This window comes from Cololabis saira, chromosome 4 (genome assembly GCF_033807715.1).
Source record: "Cololabis saira isolate AMF1-May2022 chromosome 4, fColSai1.1, whole genome shotgun sequence".
NCBI classification, from domain to species: Eukaryota; Metazoa; Chordata; class Actinopteri; order Beloniformes; family Belonidae; genus Cololabis; species Cololabis saira.
In genome coordinates this window covers 24,082,224-24,105,415 of record NC_084590.1, presented here as the reverse complement: position 1 = coordinate 24,105,415, position 23,192 = coordinate 24,082,224, and the positions used below count along the sequence as shown (strand labels likewise).

At 39.2% G+C, this 23,192-nt stretch overlaps 1 protein-coding gene across 2 annotated transcripts in view; it reads right to left on the bottom strand.

Annotated features, from left to right (window-relative positions):
* The window catches only part of LOC133441683 (NADPH oxidase 4), a 28,576-nt gene extending 5,384 nt beyond the window's left edge, over positions 1–23,192 (bottom strand). Inside the window, exons 1-13 of one of the 2 annotated variants that reach the window (XM_061719230.1) lie at positions 22,857–23,192; positions 21,161–21,256; positions 16,852–16,962; positions 16,472–16,556; positions 14,586–14,683; positions 13,918–13,945; positions 13,621–13,693; positions 9,893–9,973; positions 9,649–9,808; positions 8,047–8,211; positions 7,777–7,839; positions 6,919–6,979; positions 3,873–3,954 (exon numbers count right to left, since the gene is read on the bottom strand). In XM_061719230.1, the coding sequence (XP_061575214.1) occupies positions 3,873–3,954; positions 6,919–6,979; positions 7,777–7,839; positions 8,047–8,211; positions 9,649–9,808; positions 9,893–9,973; positions 13,621–13,693; positions 13,918–13,945; positions 14,586–14,683; positions 16,472–16,556; positions 16,852–16,962; positions 21,161–21,256 (1,103 nt within the window). In that variant the 5' untranslated portion in view covers positions 22,857–23,192. The remainder of the gene's footprint in view (positions 1–3,872; positions 3,955–6,918; positions 6,980–7,776; positions 7,840–8,046; positions 8,212–9,648; positions 9,809–9,892; positions 9,974–13,620; positions 13,694–13,917; positions 13,946–14,585; positions 14,684–16,471; positions 16,557–16,851; positions 16,963–21,160; positions 21,257–22,856) is intronic. The other variant, XM_061719229.1, reaches the window with a different exon arrangement.

Genomic DNA, 23,192 nt, shown 5'->3' with positions numbered 1-23,192 from the left:
CCGCAAAGAACCTGGCTGAAATGGTTACAGAAAAAAGTATCGACTTGGAGCGGCTCTACACGTCTCAGCCCTAGTGCGAAAGCGCAAAATGGGGCCATAGCGGGTAGAACCGGGGAGAAGTGAGACTAATGCAAAAGCGCCATTAGCGCCTGCCGTCTACACCTACATTATATAGCCATCCCTGTAGTGCACCAGCTAGCCATTGTGCCTGTGTCTCTCCTTTCTCTGTTTTTCATTCTCTCTTTTCCTGCACTGCCTTCAGCAGGAGGTTCCCCGTAATGATCCAGGTCCTGGTCCAGGTTTCTTCCCTCCTAAAGGGGAGTTTTTTCTTGCGACTGTTTGGATGAAAGTTTTTCTCCCACTAGGGGAGTTTTTTACCTGCCATTGTTTATGTTTATGTAATAATTGCTCGGCGGTCATGTTCTGGGTCTCTGGAAAGCACCAAAAGACAAATTCTGTCGTAATAGACACTAGGGCTGCAACTAACGACTATTTTAGTCGACTAGTCACCGACTATTGAAACGATTAGTCGACTAATCGGATAATTAGTCATTTTTTTTTAAATTTAGTATGAGGTTGCATTAATTATGTGGCAAATGATAATAAACACAAGAAAGATGCGTACTAGAGTACGGAGCCCCTCTGGTGACATTTGAAAAAAATAAAATAATGCGTGGCCACGCATTAATAACTCGTGGCCACGCATTAATAACTCGTGGCCACAAGTTAATAACTCAAGTTATTTTATTTTTTTCAAATGTCACCAGACGGGGTCCGTACTAGAGCCCTGCTATAGCGGGGCTGTTTTCTTCATCCTGCTCCCGCTGCATTTCTGACCATTACCGCCATGGATCTATAATATTAACTGGATGGGATATCAAAAATGGCCGCCCATTCATTTCAATGCATTCTGCTCAGCCAGCGCATACGCCGAAAAAATCTCTGACTTCCAGGTTTACTTCCGCATACACTGGCCCATAGAGCATGCGCAGTTGAGTCACCTCCCATGATGCTCTGGGGCCTCCCATCATGCCCCGGGGCAATGGCGCGAGTATTAATATAATATGTATTAATATAATATATTAATTAATGTATATTATTACATATAGTATTAATGTATTAATATAATTATATAATATATATTAATATAATACATCCATGGAATGCACGGACACGGCTGTGACGTCAGCCGTGACGTCACGCCCAGAAAGAGACTTTTCTTTGACTTTTCTGGCCGTTATAAAACCTTTTTGACAGATATAAAGTCCATGACTTAAAAATATAGAATACAAAGATTAGTAATTGCCGGTGATTACAGCTGGAGGTTCCTGTGAACAGTTTTAGAGGCTTCTCTTTTACTATTGCGGTCTATGGGAAAAAAGCTTTCTGGGCCCCATGGGATTTTTTGTTGCAGTACCGCGACTGGCCACTGGAAAAAATCGGCGCGCCTTCTGAGTGCCAGACCCGGGGGCTGATTACACCGCAACGTGTGTGTTACACTCCTGCCCCTCCCGCAAAACTCATGAATTCATGCCCGCACGGCGCACAATAAAGATGCATTGATTTAGTGTCTTCTCCCGTCCCGCAAGAGAAAAGTCCAGACAAATCTATCTGATTTAATGTTAACATGATCATTGTGGAGCTTGATGAATAATTGAAAGTTCATAAGCACCTGACTGAAAGTTGCAAATCCATCAATTGTCATCAGCGCACAAGCCTTTTTTCGCCTTTCGCGCTGCATCAATTATGTGACTGAGGTTATAACGAGAGTAGGCTGTGAGTGGCTCAAATAATACAAATAAATAACATAAAATAAACAAAGTTTAGAATGAAACGAATTAATTTAACAAATGAATCGCTTGGCCATTACGTGGAGGGAGAGAAGCTGCTGACCGACTGCGGTCCCGTGCGTCTCTCTTCCAAAATGCGCCACAGACACTAAACGCAGTTTCTCCAAATATCTGACTTAATTTAATACTTTGTCAGGCATAACGTTAAAGCCAAAATACGCTTAATATCTTACCAAGGCGAGTCTGTTTCGTTCAGCACTCCGCAGGCTTTCTCTTCAAATGCATTACCGACGTGCTCCGGTGAAAAGCAACGTCGGCTTTGCAAACCTTGCAAGTAATCTTTTTATTCACCATGTCGAGGCTAAAATGCTCCCAAACTCCCAAACTTTTTAAGTTGTATTACCTGCAGCTGCACTGAGACGCAGTCGTGCATGACGACTCAGCAGAGATTGTATTGAAGTGAGACGCCTCACTCCGTTGGAAAAACACGTCTGGCGACAATTGTCGACAATGGAATTCATTGTTGACAATTTTGATTATCGATTTTTGTCGACAACGTTGACGAATCGTTGCAGCCCTAATAGACACCATATTAATAAAATTGAATTGAATTGAATTGAATAATGTATGTTTAGTTGTGGAAAGGGGGTGGGATTAAATACGTTTATACTTCCCCCCACTCCTTTTCGAACATGTAACTGAAATATGTGTTTTGATGTTTCGTTTTTTTTCTTTATGTGGTGGAATGCCCACCTGTATTTGTTTTCTTATCTTTTTTCTTGTTTTTTATACATGTTCGAAATAAACAAAACGAATGAACGAACGAACAAATTGAATTGAATTGAATTGAATTGCATTGAATTGAATAGCAGTGTAATCTAGAAACCCCAAAGTTGCGAGAGGCCTGTGTATCTGACCACACAAAGAACCGCACTGATAGAAAAAGAGTCAGAGTAGTCAAACTGAATATTTCTCCAACTTCAGAAGGAATGCTCTGATAGTACTATGCTTAACATTCAAAAAAGAAAATAATTACTAACAATGCAGTGCTCCTTATAAACTTATTATAGTGTACGCAGATGCAATGTACAACACAGTGGACAACAACAAACACAATTACGCTGCAAAAACAAACATACAACTTGTAGTGGCTATTTGTCCTCCAGGTGAATTATAACAAAATAAATAAATAAATCAAAATATTCAACTCAAAGTATCAAACTATAATAATCAAACGGCCACTGAGACACCTAGGGAGTGGATTTACGCAGGATACAGAAAGTCCATTGTCCAGGAAAAAAATATAGTTTCCAATGGTTTATTTTCCTGGCAAACAAACGAACAAAGATCTCTGACGCCTCTCTTGCCCTGGTAAAAAACCATCTGCCCTCCCAGGTGCCTGGCTCACCTGTGTCTGCCAACCCATATAAGTAATCTCACCTGGTGCGCTCCAGCTACCCAGTACCTTCAAAATAAAACATGGTTAAGTAACAAAATAAACTTAATCAATACTAAATATCATAAACAAATTAAAAGTGTATTCCCAAAACTAAACCACAAAAAACTAACTAAATAATAAATGATTAAATAATACAAAAATGACAAATAGCTCCTACACAACTGAAAACATTACAGTCAGCATAAGAAAAAAAATAGAAAGAGAATAGCAAAATACTATAGCAGTGTTTTCAGAAATGGGATTTTATGTTTAGCTGTATTTTAAATGAGTCGTGTTATATATATATTTTTTTTTTTAATACATTTTGATCACTGCATATGTAATGTGGTGTTTTGCAGCTCGGAGCTATGGAGGGGACTGCAGTACAGCTCCATCATTGGAATTAGAATTAGTCTTTATTGTCATCAGGTTTTAGAGGGCATGCTGGGCTCAAGTTTACTGTGACAAAAGAAATAAATCTCCGTCCGTCACCCTCTCTGCCATTCTCAAAAGCAGAGCAGGAAGAGCACATAGTCACTGGCCAGCAGGTCATAAACCTCTGACCTCTTAGTGATCCCGAGCTGTCAAGAGCCATCGCGTCAGCCATCGCACTCACACAGTTGCAGACACCCACAGGAACCTACTTAGGATATCTCCTCTGCTGGACCATGGGGAGGACTTCTAAGTGTTTCCTTGGAGAAGGAAGTAGCAGCTGTGTGAAGCGCTCTGAAGAAAGTAGAAAAGAGGAGGAGGAGAGCTAATTACACTGTTTTCTATGCATTTCAGTTTAATACAATCCATTTCCTTACAATAGGTCATCATGGCAGATTAAGGAGCCAACACAAACAAACCCACTTCCCCTTCCTGTATTTGCAGAGGCTGTGAGCAACATACAGTAGCCAGTGCAGATGAACGAACGAGCTCCCAAAGCCTGCAGCTTCCTTTCAAAGTAGGTCACTTTTCTCCAAAACATGCACACACAAGGGTTTATGTATTTAAGAAATCACATTTTAAATGTGGGAAAAAAAGGACAAGATTTGTGTTATGAGTCCATTTTTACAGCTTTTTAGTATAAAAAGTAATCCTAAATGCTCAGTAATGTGAATCAGAAGGTCTTTTTGTTATGTACATGTTTGCACTCATGTAAAATGGAGGGCTCTACCAGAACAATTAAACAATGCACACACACAGACACACACACACACACACACACACACACACACACACACACACACACACACACACACACACACACACACACACACACACACACACACACACACACACACACACACACACACACACACACAAACAAAGCAACAGACATCAATACGTAAAAATGCATGCTCTCCCGGGTTATGTAGAGATAAAGCAGGGAAAAAAAAAAATAACTAAGCTACATCATGTTGACTGGGTGTCTCTTTAAGACCTTTTCAAAAATAGGAGATTAAATAGTGTTAAACCAACAGCAATAAGTCGGGATATTTATTGATTTTGGGTGAGCGAGTATATCTCCAGTATCCGATCTAATTCTAAGTATAGCCCTGCTAATTTGCTGCCCCCAGTTGACGGGCTAGCAGCATGTGTGGCTTGTCTCCAGGTTCAAAATAATGTGTCAGTAGACTGGACAATTGATCACCTAACAAGAAATAATATGATATGTTATAATATGATAATATGAGAAATAAGTATGAATTAAAAATCCTTCACTTATTAGAAAAATATTTACAGTAAGTCCTTTGTTGCTTTTGTTGACCGAAATTTAAGTTAACACTGAGTGGAGCATGATCTAGCATTTGATACAGTTAACCACAATATATTACTCAAATAAAAGGAGAACTTGGCGTGTCTTTCCGGAATCGGTTTCCCTTAGGCGATTAATAAAGTATTTTGAATTTAATTGAATTGAAATTAACTTAACTAAACTGGTTCAAACATACTTAGAGAACAGGAAGTACTTTGTGTCAATAGGTTATTTGACATCTGAGCAGAGTTCCCCAAGGTTCCATCCTGGGACCTCTGTTTAACATCTACATGCTCCCACTAGCAGATTATAAAGGACAACAAAATAAACTACCATAGCTATGCAGATGACACTCTTATATACATATTACAATGTCACCAGGGGACCGAAGGAGGCTCTTGGTAAATGCATTGAGGAGATTAATGACTGGATGTGCCACAACTTTCTCCCGCTAAACAAGAACAAAACTGAGATAACTGTCTTTGGAGCCAAAGAGAAATGATTACAGGTCACCACAGAGCTTCAATCTATACACCTAAAAACCACCAACCAAGCCAGAAATCTGGAGTGTAGTGATGAACACAGACCTAAATTTGGAAAAACACATTAAGGCAAAGTCAGTCTGCTATCACCTTTAAGAATACATCAAAGTTAAAAGATCTAGTTGTCTCAGTCGGACCTAGAAACACAAGTCCATGCATCCATCTTTACAAGGTTTGATTATTGTAACAGCATCTTTACAGTTCTACCTAAAAAATCAGTGAGACAACTGCAGATCATTCAGAACTCTGCTGCTCCAGTCCTCACTAAGAACAAAAAAGTGGACCACATCAGTCCAGCTCTGAGGTCTTTACACTGACTGACTGTCCCTTAAAGAGGATAGACTTTAAAGTTCTGATGCTGGTCTATAAAGCTCTGAATGGTCCAGGACCAAATTACATCAGGGACCTCATGACCCAGTATGAACCTTCCAGTCCCCTCAGGTCATCTGGATCAGTTCCCAGAGTCAGAAGCAGACATGGAGAAGGTGCGTTCAACTTCTATGTTCCACATGTCTGAAACAAACTCCCAGAAAGCCTTAAATCAGCTGAAACACTCAGTTTATTTAATTCCAGGTTGAAGAAACACCTGTTCATGGGTGCATTTGAATAAAGGTCAAAATCTGTTACTTTTAAGCTTGAGTTTCAAAACGTGATTATATTTTAACAACTGATTTTAAGTTCTTTCTTTTTATTTACATTTGAAATCATACTTTTTATTATTGTGATGTGTCAATGTAAAGCACTTTGAATAACCTTGTTGTTGAATTGTGGTTTATAAATAAACTTGCCTTGCCTAAATCAAGTGAAACAAAATTTAGTCATTCTAAAGTCACAATTTTCTCACAGCACTGTATCACCATAGACATTGATGCATAAACATTTTATTGATATGTAAAACCGCAGCTGTGGACAGCAGCATATGAAAACATCACTTTTGTTCATTTTGCACTGAACTGTAAGAGGCTAGTTTTTAATCAACACAAGATAAACATCTTTTACTTCACCAGAGAACCCTATCCCTCCTTTTGTCAGGGGAGAAGCTGAGCATCACACAACACCCTGCAAATCCTTTTAGAGTTAAAATCTTCTTGCGAATTTGCCATAAAACAAAACCCATATCATGCTGACACATGTGCAGCACTGTGGGAACCCAAAAAAAAAAAAAAAACACTAACACAATTTAAAGAGATAATAAGATAATGACGGAAAGTGATGTATGCCCCAGAGGGACATTTTAATGTGTGGATAATGTGGGGAATGCACCCCCGTGTGTGTGCGTGCGCGTGCGTGCGTGCGTGCGTGCGTGCGTGCGTGCGTGCGTGCGTGCGTGCGTGCGTGCGTGCGTGCGTGCGTGCGTGCGTGCGTGCGTGCGTGTGTGCGTGTATTCCCCATGAGTGAACTTACCAGTCCAATCTCCCACAATTCTCAAATGGATGCCAAAGGTTGCCTTGTTCGCTGTGGGGCACTGTAAAGAGTTAGAAAGTCACAATGAAACCACACAAAATCACTATCAATTGTTGGAAAGTACAAGAGAACATGCAACCACAAAAATATGCAGCTAGCACAAAAGGATTAGGTATGCACACAAACACACAACCCAGAATGTATATATACTACATAATAGCAGGTCTTTCCATTAAATCTAATAATGTACATGCACACACAAAGGTGGACACACACACACATACACACACACACACACACACATACACAGAGCCTTCCTGTTGGCAGACATCATTACTAACCTCAGGGGTCTGTCTGCTCTCTGTCAAGTGTGATTTTCTGCCCCCCTCTTCAAAACCTCACAACACACCAGGCATGGACATACACACAGTAACTGTGAGTGTCTCAGTGTGTGTGTGTGTATGTGTGTTTGAGTGTGTATGTCTATGCTTGAGGTGCAAATCCATTCCTTTATGCTGTGTAAGAAGAAAGTTATTCTTTTATCTTATTCAGTCTGAACTTAATCTGAAAAGATTAATAAACGATTTTAAAGATCGCATGACTGGACAAGCCAGCTGTCAATCCACAGCAAATCAGCAAGGTAGGGGGCGGGATGTTGAGTGAGACAGAAGTGCATGTTCTTCTTTGGAATAAGAGAGAAAGATTAAGTATCTGTGAAAACCAGAATCAGTGTGTGTGTGTGTGTGTGTGTGTGTGTGTGTGTGTGTGTGTGTGTGTGTGTGTGTGTGTGTGTGTGTGTGTGTGTGTCTGTGGTTGAATTGTGTCATAACTGGGGAATGAGTTGAGAGTTTATCTTACCTCTGTCAGTGTGAAGGGATGATTCTCAAACGAAGACACACCTGGACAGTTAAGAACAACGTACTAGAAAGAAGAGAAGAGTAGGCGGTGATAGAGAGACGGCAGTGTAATGTAGAGAAAGGAAAAAAGGGAAAAGGAATATAGCACTTTGTAGTGCAGTAAATAGTTAATGCAGTGGAATTTTGTTTTTCTTTTTTCCGAACACTTGCAAAGTAACATTTATTTCATTGTATCTAAATAAAATAAATGATCAGCAACTGGTTGTCTCACCTGTCCAGGTCGAGCTCTGAAGTCCTTCTTCAGCATACGTAACTCAATGACATTACAAGGGTGCCTGATGACTGTCACTATGGTAACAGGGTCACTGCTCCTTATGTAGCGGTATACACGCTCCACACAGTAGAGACAGAGAGGACCGGACACCCAGAGCCAGGTCTTTAAAAACAGACAAAGACAAAATACCAAAGGATACAGTCATGGAAACGGACATGGTATCATATACAGAGGTAAGTTTTCAACAGAAATTAAGGGCAGTAAAAATACTAACGTGTTTTGATTCATTCAGACACATGAACACACCAAAAGTCTGCACACGTGTAAAACGTTTTGGTTTATCCTTAAAAGTTGTGGCCAGTTTGTATTAGGACCAGGCCTGTTGTACTTGTCAACATCTGGACAGTCCAACACCTTCCTCTGTAAATCGTAATGTAAACGCATCTCAGCAGTTGGTTCTTATCTACCCGCAGTCTTCATTCATCATTATGTCATACAAAACAAACGTGGAGTTAGATTTTCATTATTTTTCTGCAGTGCTCAGTCAGTTTGTGAGAAAGTAGAATGAGTACAGAAATAAGGAGAGACAACTTTAATAAAACTAGCTTTTTATGATGCAGTAGTTGCTTCTTTAGCATTGAGGTGTGTGTGAATCGCAAAGTCTGAGCAAGGGAGTGGTGGGATCGTGATGTGAAGGCTTGCAAATTTGTATGAAATTATTTGAAAAAAATAATTAGCCTCTACAGTCAGCCTTTATTTTACTGCAACACACTCTTTTCTACTAACACAATCTGGGGAACACTATGGAGCCACATAATAATTCATCATGTTTGTGTCTTTGAAAAGAGAAAAGAAAGAAAAGCGAATATGGTTTTTTATTGCTGGTGCTGCTTTTGTTGTTGTGGTACTTTAATGTTTCAAAATATGGATTTTTAGGTTATCAAACTGTATATATTTCTGTGCAATTGTCATATATAGTGCAGCAGGACATCATTCACCCTCGCCATAGCCAGATATAGTAAGCTTTAGGAATCTGTTTTAGTTTTTGGATGCAGCCTGTGGCAGCGAGTAACTTGCTCCCCTGAACAAAAACACGGACTCTGAATCAAGAGAGTATGTTCATAAGTGCAACTACTAAATATTTCACAGCCTGTGTTGTTCTGTTTGTACTTACCTGCAACAGACTTAATTACTAACAGCTCCAGTAAAGCCGAGGGAGTAAATTCAGGTTTAAGGGAATTTTTATGGAGCCAACATGCTGTTTAATGACCAAGTGCAAACACATAATCCCACACAGGAAGAAAAACACACGCACACACACACACACACACACACACACACACACACACACACACACACACACACACACACACACACACACACACACACACACACACACACACACACACACACACACACACACACACACACACACACACACACACACAGCCCCTGATGTAAAATGCCCGTCCTTAACATCCCCACATCTACTAAAAGAAACCTACTCTGTCCAACACCCCCAGATCCTCAGCATACGTGTGGACACTCCCCCTGAAGGCACACAAATGCTGGTTTCAATACAAACACACACAGACAGACCTGGGGGGAATGTGGCTGGAAGTGAGCATCCTCTCTGCATCTGCTCTCCTCATCTTCAGTCTGGTCTAGATCCTCACCCTGCTGCTCCGTGCTGCTCTGGTTCGCTCTGAGGCAGCCGGGGGGGTGGGCCCCGATGTTGGTCTGATACTTTAGTGCTCCACTGGTGAAAAAAGATGAGAGTCAATGTCTATCTGACACACACACACACACACACACATGCACACGTTGTTTCAGAGGCACTTACCCAACCATGTGGACCATCAGGATGATGTAAAAAACAATGAAGAGGTTGTGTGTGTACCAGAAGATCTCGTAGTTTGACACACTAAAATAAAACATATATAAAACATATATAATTATTTTAACAGTCACATAACAAATGTTAAATAGGAATAATGAATCAGTATGATCAAGCAAGAAAACAAGATACACAGTACTATGGCTGTTTCTTGGCTGATTCCTAAGATTCAGAATTATTTCACGAATTAGATGACCTCATTTGTTAACAATTTTCCTTCAGTATGGCAAAGTTAACTTGTGTGTCTCTGAGTTTCATACTGATGATGTTTAAGGTTGCTTTGGGAGCAGGTTAGTTGTTTATAAAGTTAGTTGAGAACAGTTTATAGGGAACCTTTGGACACACTTTTTTTGGCCTGAGAAACCAGGCATTTGATATGTACATTTCAAAAGAAAAAATGAAAGTCGAAAACATTGGGAAGTCTACAATTGTTTTGATTCACAACACTTGTTGAAAGAAGTTAGAGAAGTTACATTTGCAGTTTCTGTCAACACAAAGTGTTTCATCACATGATCCATGTCTGTACCTATGAGTACTGATAGATATCAAAAGCTCTATTTCTCATTTAGTTTCACAGGGAATTTCAAGTTTTAAGTTTTTCAGGAACATGTATTGCTATGGATGTTGACCTACATTTACTGATGTAATTGATCTAACAATATTTGTAATGTAATGAGTTTAATCTTTTTAAATATTGAGTAATACATCAATTAGCTATTTTTGCACTTTGCTCTGCAGGTTTGTCACTGCTTTCTTAGCACATAGTACACTTGAAAAGAGTAAGTAATTAGTGATACTTTGCTTTGAATGAACAATTTTAGGTCGAGATTCAATTTGGAAAGAACTCAGTCCCAAACATCTGAGCTGAACTGAATCATGTGACACCTAAAGATACTTTCAAAGAGAAAGTGAGAGGCAGGGCAAAACAAGAGGACAAACTCACTCCCACATCAAAGGCCGAGTAACAAAGATGTCACAGGTCAATATCACGGGGTCATTACACACAACAACCCACCATAAACACTGCCAACTATTTATATTATTAGCACTTGGTTTGGTTTTCCTTCTGAGTGCTGCTTTTTTAGTCGGGGTTTAGTTAATATTTAAACTCAGGGATATAATTCATCTTAGAACAACTACGATGGGATGCTGCCTCACTCTCTACATTTGCTCATTCACTGATGCACAAAGTAGAAGATCAAACTATATTACTGTCAAAATTTTCACATGTATAAAACATAAAAATTCACAGAGAAAAAAAATAGGACCATTGCAAACGTTTTATTCCAAAAATGAGGAAAAGGTGAGCGTAACATTTTTTAAGAAGGATTAGGCCATGATTTTTAATTTGTATGTTTTTAATAACTGAAAAGGGAAAAAGAACCATGCTCAAGGTGAGGCACACCTACATTAGAAAAACGTACAAATATGAAAACGCTGTAAAAAAGGAAAACATTTTCATGTACTTGTTTTATTCATTTTCTAATGACACGTCACTTAATAGGATTGGTAGAGATGTTTTCATGCTAATTTCTGAGGGGTTAAAACATCAACTGCTTGTGGGGTTGATAAAAAGGCAAGTCACATTCCCTGTTTAAATGTAAATGATCTTCAGGAATGTTTATCAGTGCAGTGACACCTGCCCATTTTCTTTACCCTAACCACAAAATTTGAAAATGTGGAAATTAACATTTTAAGCAAGATAAGAAATTAGATTATAAACTACCAGTAGGTACTGGAAAAAAGCTGGTCTATATGCGAGTTGTCATTCAGTAAGTTAGAATGATGGGCATTAATCCTTTTTAGGGTTACATGAGATTGGAGCCCATTACAGCTGCCATCAGACGACAGGTGGGGTACACCCCAGAGTTCACCCCACAGTTGGCCAGTCAGGGCCGCACAGGGACAAACCAGGCAAATGCATAATCACTAGGGATGGGCGGTATGGACTAAAAAATGTATCACAATAATTTCTGGCATTTATCCCGATAACGATAAAAATGACGATAAAAAAATATACCAATTCAACTCCACCTTTTTAACTATAAATCTATCAACACATTCAGTCTTTGGAGCCCCCAAAACACTGCTCTAAAAGAATTCTTTCTTTCTTTCTTTCTTTCTTTCTTTCTTTCTTTCTTTCTTTCTTTCTTTCTTTCAGGCTCATTTCTTTTTTTCTTTTTGGCTCATTTCCTTCCTTCCTTCCTTCCTTCCTTCCTTCCTTCCTTCCTTCCTTCCTTCCTTCCTTCCTTCCTTCCTTCCTTCCTTCCTTCCTTCCTTCCTTCCTTCCTTCCTTCCTTCCTTCCTTCCTTCCTTCCTTCCTTCCTTCCTTCCTTCCTTCCTTCCTTCCTTCCTTCCTTCACGTACGTTGTGCGTGGATTTAACGCAGAACCATAAATCAGCTTTACACAAAACGTGAATTTATCGTTTTTACCGCGAGATGACAAATTCTTACCGTGGGGAATTGTTTTTAATGGTTTATCGTGAACGGTAAAATATCGCCCATTCCTAATAATCGCAGTCACACCTACAGTCAATTGAAGGACAGCTCCAGAGCAAAAACAATCTCAGGTTATTAGATGTAATGTAAACCTTTGTAAGGGACCAGAACAATATGAATCAAGCAGTTTTGAGTTAATGGAAAACGTATTTGCAGCGACACAGTAATTAATATTAGCCCTGGAGGGAATCGACCTTTGTCAGAATAAAGACTCAAACATGTCATGTCAGTGCACTTATTTTATTTTTTTTAAAAAGGGAAGTGTTAGAAGCAGAAGCCATGAACTTGCCTTCTTTTGCCTCTATTAATAATAGTTTGCTCAAACCCAGGGAGCACAGCAAATCTGTGCACCTTCACATAGAGAGGCCACAGCTGGGAGTCAAATCGGGACCTTTCTTGCTGTGAGGTGCAGAGAACCAGAGAATATTGATAACCTTGTTTGCAGTGGTGTCTATTAACACAAAGCTCACTGGGACTAATGATATCGGGACTCTGCTGGTGTGCAGCACCCATCATCTTACAACGCAGGCCACTAAAACAAACTCTTACGTGCCGCTTTAAATAGTCTGGAAAACCCTCTTATCCTGTCTTTAATTACTGAAGGAAAAGAGGAGTCCACACACACACACACACACACACACACACACACACACACACACACACACACACACACAGACGTCTCTCACACACACATGCACCACACTCGGTGACCCACTATGATCTGAGTAATGACAAAGCTGCTCTGTTGGCAAGTCTGCTCATCGTCTCCATCGTCCATTCCACAAGATGAGTCATGAGAGCAGACATAATAGCAACAGACAAACATACAGGATGAGAAACATAAAACTTAAAAAAAAAATCTGATTTGCATGAAAAGAAAAGGATTGCAGGCTCCAAAAGGGCTGTCATTAATTCCAGTGAAAATTCCTTCTAAGTCCACACCCCAATATTATTTTTTTCCTCGCAAACATAGCCCACAGGCAAGCAGCTTTATGGGCGTGTAGATTTATATACGAAAATGAATTAACCCCGTCTGAAGTGTTCTGTCTACAGTCTCGTGAGAGAAATTCTCTTACTAAGATTTCCTCTGGGTTCAACAGCTCAAACTGTTTCCTTTCCTCTTAAAATACACGCAAAAGATTTCGGTGACAAGTGGTAAATTGGTTTACCCTACCGAATGCAGTACGACGATGACAAAAACATCAGGAGGAGGATGAGTACCAACAGGACACCGGTGACTCCTGGGACTGAAAAGAATCATCAAATTACAGAAGAAAAACATATTAACATCTGAAGCCACACAATTCTACCAATCTTGAATTAAATCAAAGCATCAGTCCTGTATAATTGTATCTTTATTAGGACAAATTTTATAGCAAGCAAAACTACATAAACAGAAATATAGATAAAAGAGAAAAAAGGGGGAAAACACTGTGCACTAAAGGTTTTTAAAAATAGTAGTCCATCTTACTTGTGGTCAAAATGATCACCTTGGGGTCCTGGAAAGAAAACAGAAAAAAGAAAGAGCTCTGTGCTGTATTCAGAAGTAATCTAGTGAAGGCTAACCCGGGGTTTAGAACCAACCAATGCATGCACTTTGAAGAGAAAACAGTCTGCATGCTGCATTCCAACACAAGATTTCAGCTGGTGAGTGTTTAAGTGAGAGACAAAACTTGCTTTCTTTTGGCATTGAGAGACATGTGGCAGCTACAAATCCATGAAATGGAAGGCATATTTATAAATGTGTCAACATTTCCTAATTTCTTCAAAATATGTTTAAGGGTTAGCTAATAAACGTCTGATTAAATTATTTTCAGATTATTTAGGAACAACTACGCTGCACCTTTCCTACTCCAAAATGAGGAAACACCTGGTGAATATATCTTTATGTAGTCACTGGTTAAATGTGTGGAGGTGCCAGAGTGATGGCTCTTTTTTCTCATGTCACCCTTCTTTGACAGAAACCTGACCAAAGGCGTTGAAATATTGCGACAATACTAACAGTTTCAGGCAAATCACAGCTTTAATAATAATATAATTAACTTTGAAGTTAAATATGTTCACCGTAAAAGTTGAGTTTAGAGGCTCAGGAATGCATCGTGTAAATTAACTACAACTGTGAAGGCATGTGTGTCTCACCTCTCCTCTGTACCGTGCCAAATTCAGAGCAGGAAAGTCTTCTGAGTAACTCACGCTGAAGTTGACAACATTCACCAGGTGGGCTGAAACGTGCACAACTGCAAAAGAGAAGAAAGCCTTACACAAAATTGTTTTGAAATGCATGTAATTTAATTAATGTTAATTAATGAACTGCCTTTGGACACTCATACAGGCCTTTATTTGCCCATCAGCAAAACGTAAGCAAAATTTACTGGCACACACACGCTAATTCACACTTCCCCTGACATCATAGACTAGCCACACAGCAGTTCAACAGCTGATGGAATTAGATGGCGTAATCATGAGACCTAAGGGCCCCCTTTTTTTTCCACCTCCATATCCTCTCCCACTCCCACTGCCTCCCAGCCCTCTCTTTGTCTCAGTTTTCTCAGTCTGTGTCTGTCTTCCATCCTGCTGCCTCTCCTTCCTCAGTCATTCCTTCTCCTCAGAACATGAGTACTTTGCCCAAGGGAATAGGTGTGTGTGTTTCTAGGACCGTGCTTGCGTAATTTAAAAGAGTGGAGAAGTGTAACAATGACACAGGCCCTTACAGACAAGGTAATGGTAAAGACCAGGTGCAGCTCTCGCAATAATAACATGTCAGGGCTAAAAATCTGAGGCTCAGCTAGTTCCTTCAGAAAAAATATATCAACCACCACATGACATTCAGTATCACCTGAAAAACAAATTGTGCCTGATTTTGATAAATTCAGCTCCCCAAAAGCAGAAAACATTAGGAATCTAAATTTGAGTCAAATCAATGTCAATAATCTTATAATTTTTGACCCGACGCTGCTCCTTCCTGTTTATTGACCAATAGTAGAGGAGCTGGACCAAGAAGGGCAGCCCTCCTCATTTGCATAATGAGGCAGAAATGCATAACGTAAACTAAAAAGAGGGGATGAGGGGATGTAAAAACAAGGAATGCATGAAAAATTTAAAGGAAAAACAAAATATATATACTTCTGCTTTTAAATGTAATTATGTAAATGATGGTCATCCATAGGCAGGAGGTTATTGTTTGGTTCAGGTAACACAGTTACTGTGAGGTGGCACAATTATGAATTGGTTCCAAACAAGTGGGATAACACAGAGCTGTAGTGACTACTGCAGTATAAGAATCCCTTGCATTTAAGATGTAACATTCAAGCTTAAGATTACTCAAAATATAAATATTCTGAGTTTCTGAGGATGAAAAAGTTTTGGCATGAGTAGAAAACAGCTTTCTGCAACTGGGTGATCGTCTACCACAGCTAAAGAGTTATTATTCAAGAGCAGGACCACAAAGGAAAAACTTAAGGTGTGCAGCTTTAAGTGACAAGTGCAGCTTTCACTGGCTGTCCTTCTTTTATTCTTATTTTTTCGGGGGTGCAAACTAGAATGTTACTGTAGATACACTAATATAAGCCAGACTTCTAAGCAAAAACATTCACATCATGGATGAGTAAGAGGAAGAGGTCTGTGAACCAGAGACCCCTGGGGACATTCAGCTGCCCCAGGTTCCCATGATGTCATGGGAGGAGACTCACAAAAATGACAACACGCACAAAAACTGGACAGAATAAAATACACACAACCAATGAGAAGGATATTCCATCTGGTGCACCAGGAATGCTGAGCCAGCCTGGACCCATTTATGCAGACACAGACTGACACCCATGAATGAATGAATGAATGAATGAATGAATGAATGAATGAATGAATGAATGAATGAATGAATGAATGAATGGATGAATGAATGAATGAATGAATGAATGAATGAATGAATGAATGAATGAATGAATGAATGAATGAATGAATGGATGAATGAATGAATGAATGAATGAATGAATGAACATAAGCTGCATGAAGAGACAGTTTTTTACCAGAGAAGATGCAGATAGCGACGCCACATGCGACATGAAAGGTCTTGCTCTTGTCCAGAAGCCTGCGTGTCCTTTTGGTTGATACCTGCACGAGTATGAGAAACAAATACCAGAGTATTGTCCCTGTGTCTGCTAATCAAGGAAACTGCTTTTGAACTTCCTCCCTCTACATCCAGAACCTATCTTCAACAATAAATGTTAGTTCCAGCTGTTCTTTTTCACTGAGCAACGTTTCTGTCTGTCTCCAAAATAACCTGCAGGTGTACATTCTCCAAAAAGGGAAAAACTGGTTCAGCTTCTCATCAACTTGTGATTGGAATTAATTAATTTTGAAGCTAATTCACACAAACACACACACACACACCCCCCAAATCTCTTACTCTGTGTGTTCCCCGTAGGAAGGTGAGCAGGCAGCGACACATAGGCAACAGCACCAAGCTGCAGTTCAGGTTCAGCACGGATGCAGATGCCCTGCTGATACACAGCCCAACCTGGAAGACATCCACACAAAAGTGTACAAATATTATAGAAATAGGGTCCAATCCAGTGGGCAACTGACAGCTTGAGGCACACTTTGACAAACAAACAAAAAGTGATCTAAGTGGCCTTTGTTCTTTCCTCCGTGTGGAGAGCTAAGGCCCCTTCTTTGTTCGGGTGTTACTCAGCTAAGGCGAAGTCAGTAAATACTTAGGATGGTTTGACTTGTTTTAATTTTGCTACAATGGTGACCCACAAAAATGTTTTTCACAACAGCTGTGTAACAGATCGTTTAAACCATCTTCATAAGAAAACTAAACAGATGTTATAGATGTTTTGAGAATAAAATTGCAAAAAAACAAAAAAGAATCTAAGTTGAATGCTCTGAATAAACACCACCATCAGGCCAAAGCCTGAGTCATCTGTTTGTTACAGGTTAGGTTTGGTTCACTACATCTCAGAACATGCTGAGACAGCACGTGACACCCGGATGATAGAGTTCACCAGCAGTGACACGGCAGCAATGTCATCTCCGTAATCTGGCTTTGTACTTCTCAGTCTCTATCAATAATCACAGCTGCTTCCATGCCAAAAACGCTAGATGTAATTTGGTGTCTCCTTAACTCACAAATTGAACGCTTTCTTTGAAACTCGCTGCGCTGCAGGTGCCATCTCTTCTAATTATCCCAGACAAAGTGAAGAGTGGGACAGATGTGTGCGAACGTGTTAGATCAAAGTGATACAGAGAGGCGTGTAAAGCAGTAGTCCAGCTTTTACCAAGTTGCTGATTTTGAATGGAGGTTTAAGCTGAAATAATTCACTAATCTGTAACCAGTCAAGCACAAGTCAAATAAAATCATAGCAGACCTACAGTCGACACAGACATGAGGAATCAAAATTTCCTGTACGACGGAAGTGTTGAAATAGAAGAATCTAATTATAACAAGCGAAGGTTAACACCAGTCCGCTTTAAAAAGTCTGATGCCTTCGACCCTTTAAAACTTCCCCCACACAACACGGTCAACACAGCATCCGAGAGAGAAGCAGCTGAGGGCAAAACCACAAGCAGGAAATCTGATATCCTGCTTTCTGAACAACCCTAACATCCTAAGCAATCTCAACACACGCACACAAAGACACACATGCAATGACCCATGCTGGGCCTTGCAGGTGAAAAAAAAGATAAGAAGCTTTTTCAAGTTCAATCTAAATTTCCTTTAGCAGCATTAACGCTTTGAACTACATCAAACATGCACACACATAAAAATGTGGAAATGCACACATAAACCTGAGCCCTCCAGCGAGGCATTCAAACCAGCAGCATGCCCACACTTGCCCCAGCCTCCCTTTTGCCTCCCACTGAACAGGCAGTACAACAGTTCACACATGCTGCTCGCTGCCACTTCCGATTTTTTCATGTGGATCTGACCGCACATGCCTTTTTCATACGCTTGTATTTTCAGGCTGCATCGTTGCAATGCATGGCTGTATCTTAATACTTCTATATTTACTATTTCCGCTCTTTAAATGTCCCCTCTGCCAGCTTGTGGCTGTACATGCAGTATACCATTTCATATCATCTGTCTTAAATGTAATGTTTTCAAGGAACACAACCTTTACACTTCCTCCAAGTTGGCTGCAAAGCAGCTTAACAGCGTTGAATGATTCAGGAATAAAATGTCTTTATTTCATTCAAGTGTCTCAATGAGCAAGAACTACAATCACATGCCATATTTATCATGTTGTGTTTGTTATAAGTGAATGTCTTAAGTGAAAGCTCAGGTTGGAAAGATGAATACACCGAAGTACAGTAGATACACTGAACTGAAGATTCACAAAACAACACCTGAAATTAGATAATAAGACTTTCAGAAGTAAAATAAATACTTAAATCGCTGAGACAACATACAATGTGGCGATATAATGCACGGAGATGTACCTATTTCTATTGTAAAGGAGAGCTGGTAAAAAGCAACAGGCACCGCCTGCTGACAAAATCTGAACTATGATGTCATTGGTATTTGTGAGATTTTCTCCAAAGACAAGGAAGGCTTTCAACACATATGCGGGAACACCAACAAGAACTTGTGACAAAAATTATAGCATATTGAGTCAGCAGGCATCAGAATCTAATCCTGATGCTGTGCGTTTGTGACTGTGTGCCTGTCTGCAGAGACATCGCAGAAAACCATCTAAGCCACAAATGTCAGCACTCATGAGAAATTGTCCTCTTGTGATACAGATATAAATCCCTCCCTACCACCACCACCAAAATCCTAAACATCTTAGATAAGGTTTAGTTTGTGTGCTGCTTGAAAGATTTCTGCTGGATTTTTTATAACATCTGTAATTGTGAGGAGCCTTGACAATGGGAAGGTTGTTTACATCTGGAAACAGATGACCGAGCTTTCAAAAGTCTGAGCAATGACGACCTAAAATTCAGAAGATTGAAAGGAAATGCCCATGATATAGGGTTTGAGAAAAATGGAGCGCAAAGAGGAGGATGTTCAGACCATTTCTTCCCTTAATCACCACTGAGAATACAATATCCCTGGAAAATATAGTGGATGGGCTTGGAGCATTGACAAAGACATAGCAAGAATATCAAAAAAAGCAGAATTAATTGTTTAACAGAGACATGGCTTTCATGAACAGATGGTGTACTCCTCTGCGCCCTGGATACTGAACTGCTGTCTGTCAGCTTCCATCCAACTTGTCCACCAAGAAGTTCACCTGCCGACACTCTCTGTGAAATCATCAGCTGAAGGAACCCAAACAAGACTCGCTTTTTTCAACAAGTCCATCAGTAACTTTTACTGATACAATATGATTTCACTCCCATTAACCAAGTACTATTAAATCAAACTGTATTCACCGTTGAAGGTTGTCTCATCAAATAAAACAAGCGAAAAACACTTGCATGACTGAAACACAGGTGTGTAGAATGATGAAGAAATCTATAAGAAATAAATCTGATCTGACAACATACCATACCATGTATTAACAGAGAGCACCAAACGTAATCCATTTTGGGTGAACTGGATCCAAGTATAAGTGCTTTTTATGGTGGCTTACATCACAGTTCACCAGCAGACATGACATGCCCACAATTTCCCAATCCTGGGATCAATAAAGTACATCTTATATCATTCTGTTTGTGAATATGTCTTCTTTCGCACTGAGATACAAAGGACAACTCCCAGTAATTTCATAAAGGACAGCCTGATTACACTGATACAAATATTGATCTACTTAAAAAAAGTAAGTCAACTTTTTGCATGAGATTATAGATCAAGAAAGACTAGTCTTTGTATAAACTACTTAATTTTTTGTATGTAAATAATACATTTTGCAAGTACATTCAACTTAATTGTGTTAAGTTTACTTTGTTTATCAAATTAAGTTGACTTTACTTGCGAAAATTAAGTTGACTTTACTTGCAAATGAATTTTTTAAATACTAAAAATTAAGTAGGTTATAGAAAGACTAGTCTTTCTTGATCTACATAAAAATCTCATGCGAAAAAGTTGCCTTAATTTTTTTAAAGTAGATCAAGCAAGATATTTTTTACTGTGGTTTCTACTTAAACAAATAAAGAATGTTTCATCTAAACGTTGCTCAATCTACCCAATAGATTAAAATTGTTAAAGGAAAAGTAAATACAACAAGATCATTGCTTGTTGTTTGTGTGTAAATGAAAAGATTGCCTGGGATTACATAAATACTGCTTGTTAAGGAAAAAATACACAATGTCTTGTTTTTTGAACAAATGCAGATTAAGTTCAAAACTAGATTTATTCATGTAAAGTAACTAACTTCATTTTTAATTGTTGATGTCACAGATTTAAATATGTTATATTTACATGCGCTTAGATTTATTTTTTTCAGTGCATGACATGCCCACAATTTCCCAATCCTGGGATCAATAAAATACATCTTATATCATTCTGTTTGTGAATATGTCTCCTTTCGCACTGAGATACAAAGGACAACTAAATAAAGGTTTTGTAGCGTTAATCTGGCAGCATCATGGCAAAGAAAGTAACCTGTTGGTCTTTTCACAGCAGACATTTGTGACATTTGTCACAGCAGGAAAACCACAACTCCCAGTAATTTCATGAAGGACAGCCCGATTAGACTCAAGTGTCCCTGAAGCCACACATCCTACTGAATAATGTATGCAGCGTGCAGCATGTGTGGCACATGTCTCACCCCCAGCATGTTGTAGAGGTAGTGGTACTGCTGGCCGGTGGAGTACAGCAGGAAGGTGTTCAGGAACAGCCAGGTGTTGGCCGCCAGCCACAGCATCTGCCCGCACACACAAACAGCAGCAAAGCAGGGGCGTCAATTGGGTATGGCAAGGTATGGCAGCCGCCACACCTTGGCTTCAAGGGAAAATGTAAATGTTTGTTTTTTAAATACATTTATGGAATTACTCTGTCTATTTGTATTGATTATTCTATTACTTAATACATATAGAATAAATACAAATGCAAATCAGAACAACATGATCGATTTCACTAGTTATTATACACTGCAAAAACTCAAAATCTTAACAAGAATATTTGTCTTATTTCTAGTTAAAATGTCTAATTTTTAGTAAAAAAAATCTCATTACATTTAAGACAAGACCCAAAAACTCAAAAAACAACAATTTTCACCTGTTTCAAGTAGATTTTCACTTAAAATACATTTTTTTTTGCTTGTAATGAGAAGATAAATCTTGTCCCACTGGCAGATTTTTCTACTTATTTCAATTGAAAATTTACTTGAAACAGGTGAAAATGGTCAAATAAGTTATTTTTCTGGCAATGACTCTTGTTTTAAGTGTAGCCTAATGAGACTAAAAATGACTAAAAATTAGACATTTTAAATAGAAATAAGACAAATATTCCTGGTAAGATTTGGAGTTTTTGCAGTGAGTGAGACTGCATTTGGAAAAAGTTCAATTTTTCTTGACCACACAGATAAACTACATAGACTTCTGTGATGAGTATTTGCTGGACGTGTTGATTGATACTCTAGTTAAGTTCTGTGACTCGTAACCTTGCCATACCTTAGCTTCCACTGAATTGACGCCACTGCAGCAAAGTCTCAACTCACACGAATAAGCAACAATTTAAAGACAATAACACATTCAAACTTTATCCAAGCGTAGGAAAAACCTTAATTTGTTATTTTCCAAATTTTTACATTTGGTATAAGAGGGTTATAAAACTCACAACTCACACGAATAAGCAACAATTTAAAGACAATAACACATTCAAACTTTATTCAAGCGTAGGAAAAACCTTAATTTGTTATTTTCTAAATTTTACATTTGGTATAAGAGGGTTATAAAACTCACAACTCACACGAATAAGCAACAATTTAAAGACAATAACACATTCAAACTTTATTCAAGCGTAGGAAAAACCTTAATTTGTTATTTTCCAAATTTTACATTTGGTATAAGAGGGTTATAAAACTCACAACTCACACGAATAAGCAACCATTTAAAGATAATAACACATTCAAACTTTATTCAAGCGTAGGAAAAACCTTAATTTGTTATTTTCCAAATTTTACATTTGGTATAAGAGGGTTATAAAACTCACAACTCACACGAATAAGCAACAATTTAAAGACAATAACACATTCAAACTTTATTCAAGCGTAGGAAAAACCTTAATTTGTTATTTTCCAAATTTTACATTTGGTATAAGAGGGTTATAAAAGGCTGGAAGGTGTTAAACTTTGCTTTGAGCAGTAATAGTCAAGTTATTTTTACTTTTACTGAGTTAGTTATGGAGAGCAAATCTTTGTTGAACAGTATTTGGAAGTTGTCTTGAAAGAAAAAAGAGTTACTGCCGCTTGTTCTTTTTTGAGCAGCCAGCGCACAGAGGAGCGTCTGGCCGGTAAAGCTCACCCACCATCACCAAGTGCTTCCCTGCTTCGTTCGCCAGCCAGCTCCGCATGGTGCCTTCAGGGACTCCGCCGCTGCAGCAGCTCGGGACTTGTCACCAAAGCCTCGGTCCGGCCGAGAGGTTGAACAAGCCGTCCTCCCCGCAGCTGTGTCTCCGCACACCAACCAGTGTCCTCCCCGCACCCCTCCGTACAGTCGCTTCTGTCTGCTATGAGCGCGCTGGAAAGCCTGAATTATGGTTCCGCGTTAAAACGACGCCGATCCTACGCCGTAGGGTACGGCGTAGGGTCTGCGTTGGTGTAACGCGGAACCATAAATCAGCCTTAACTTTTCATCCTC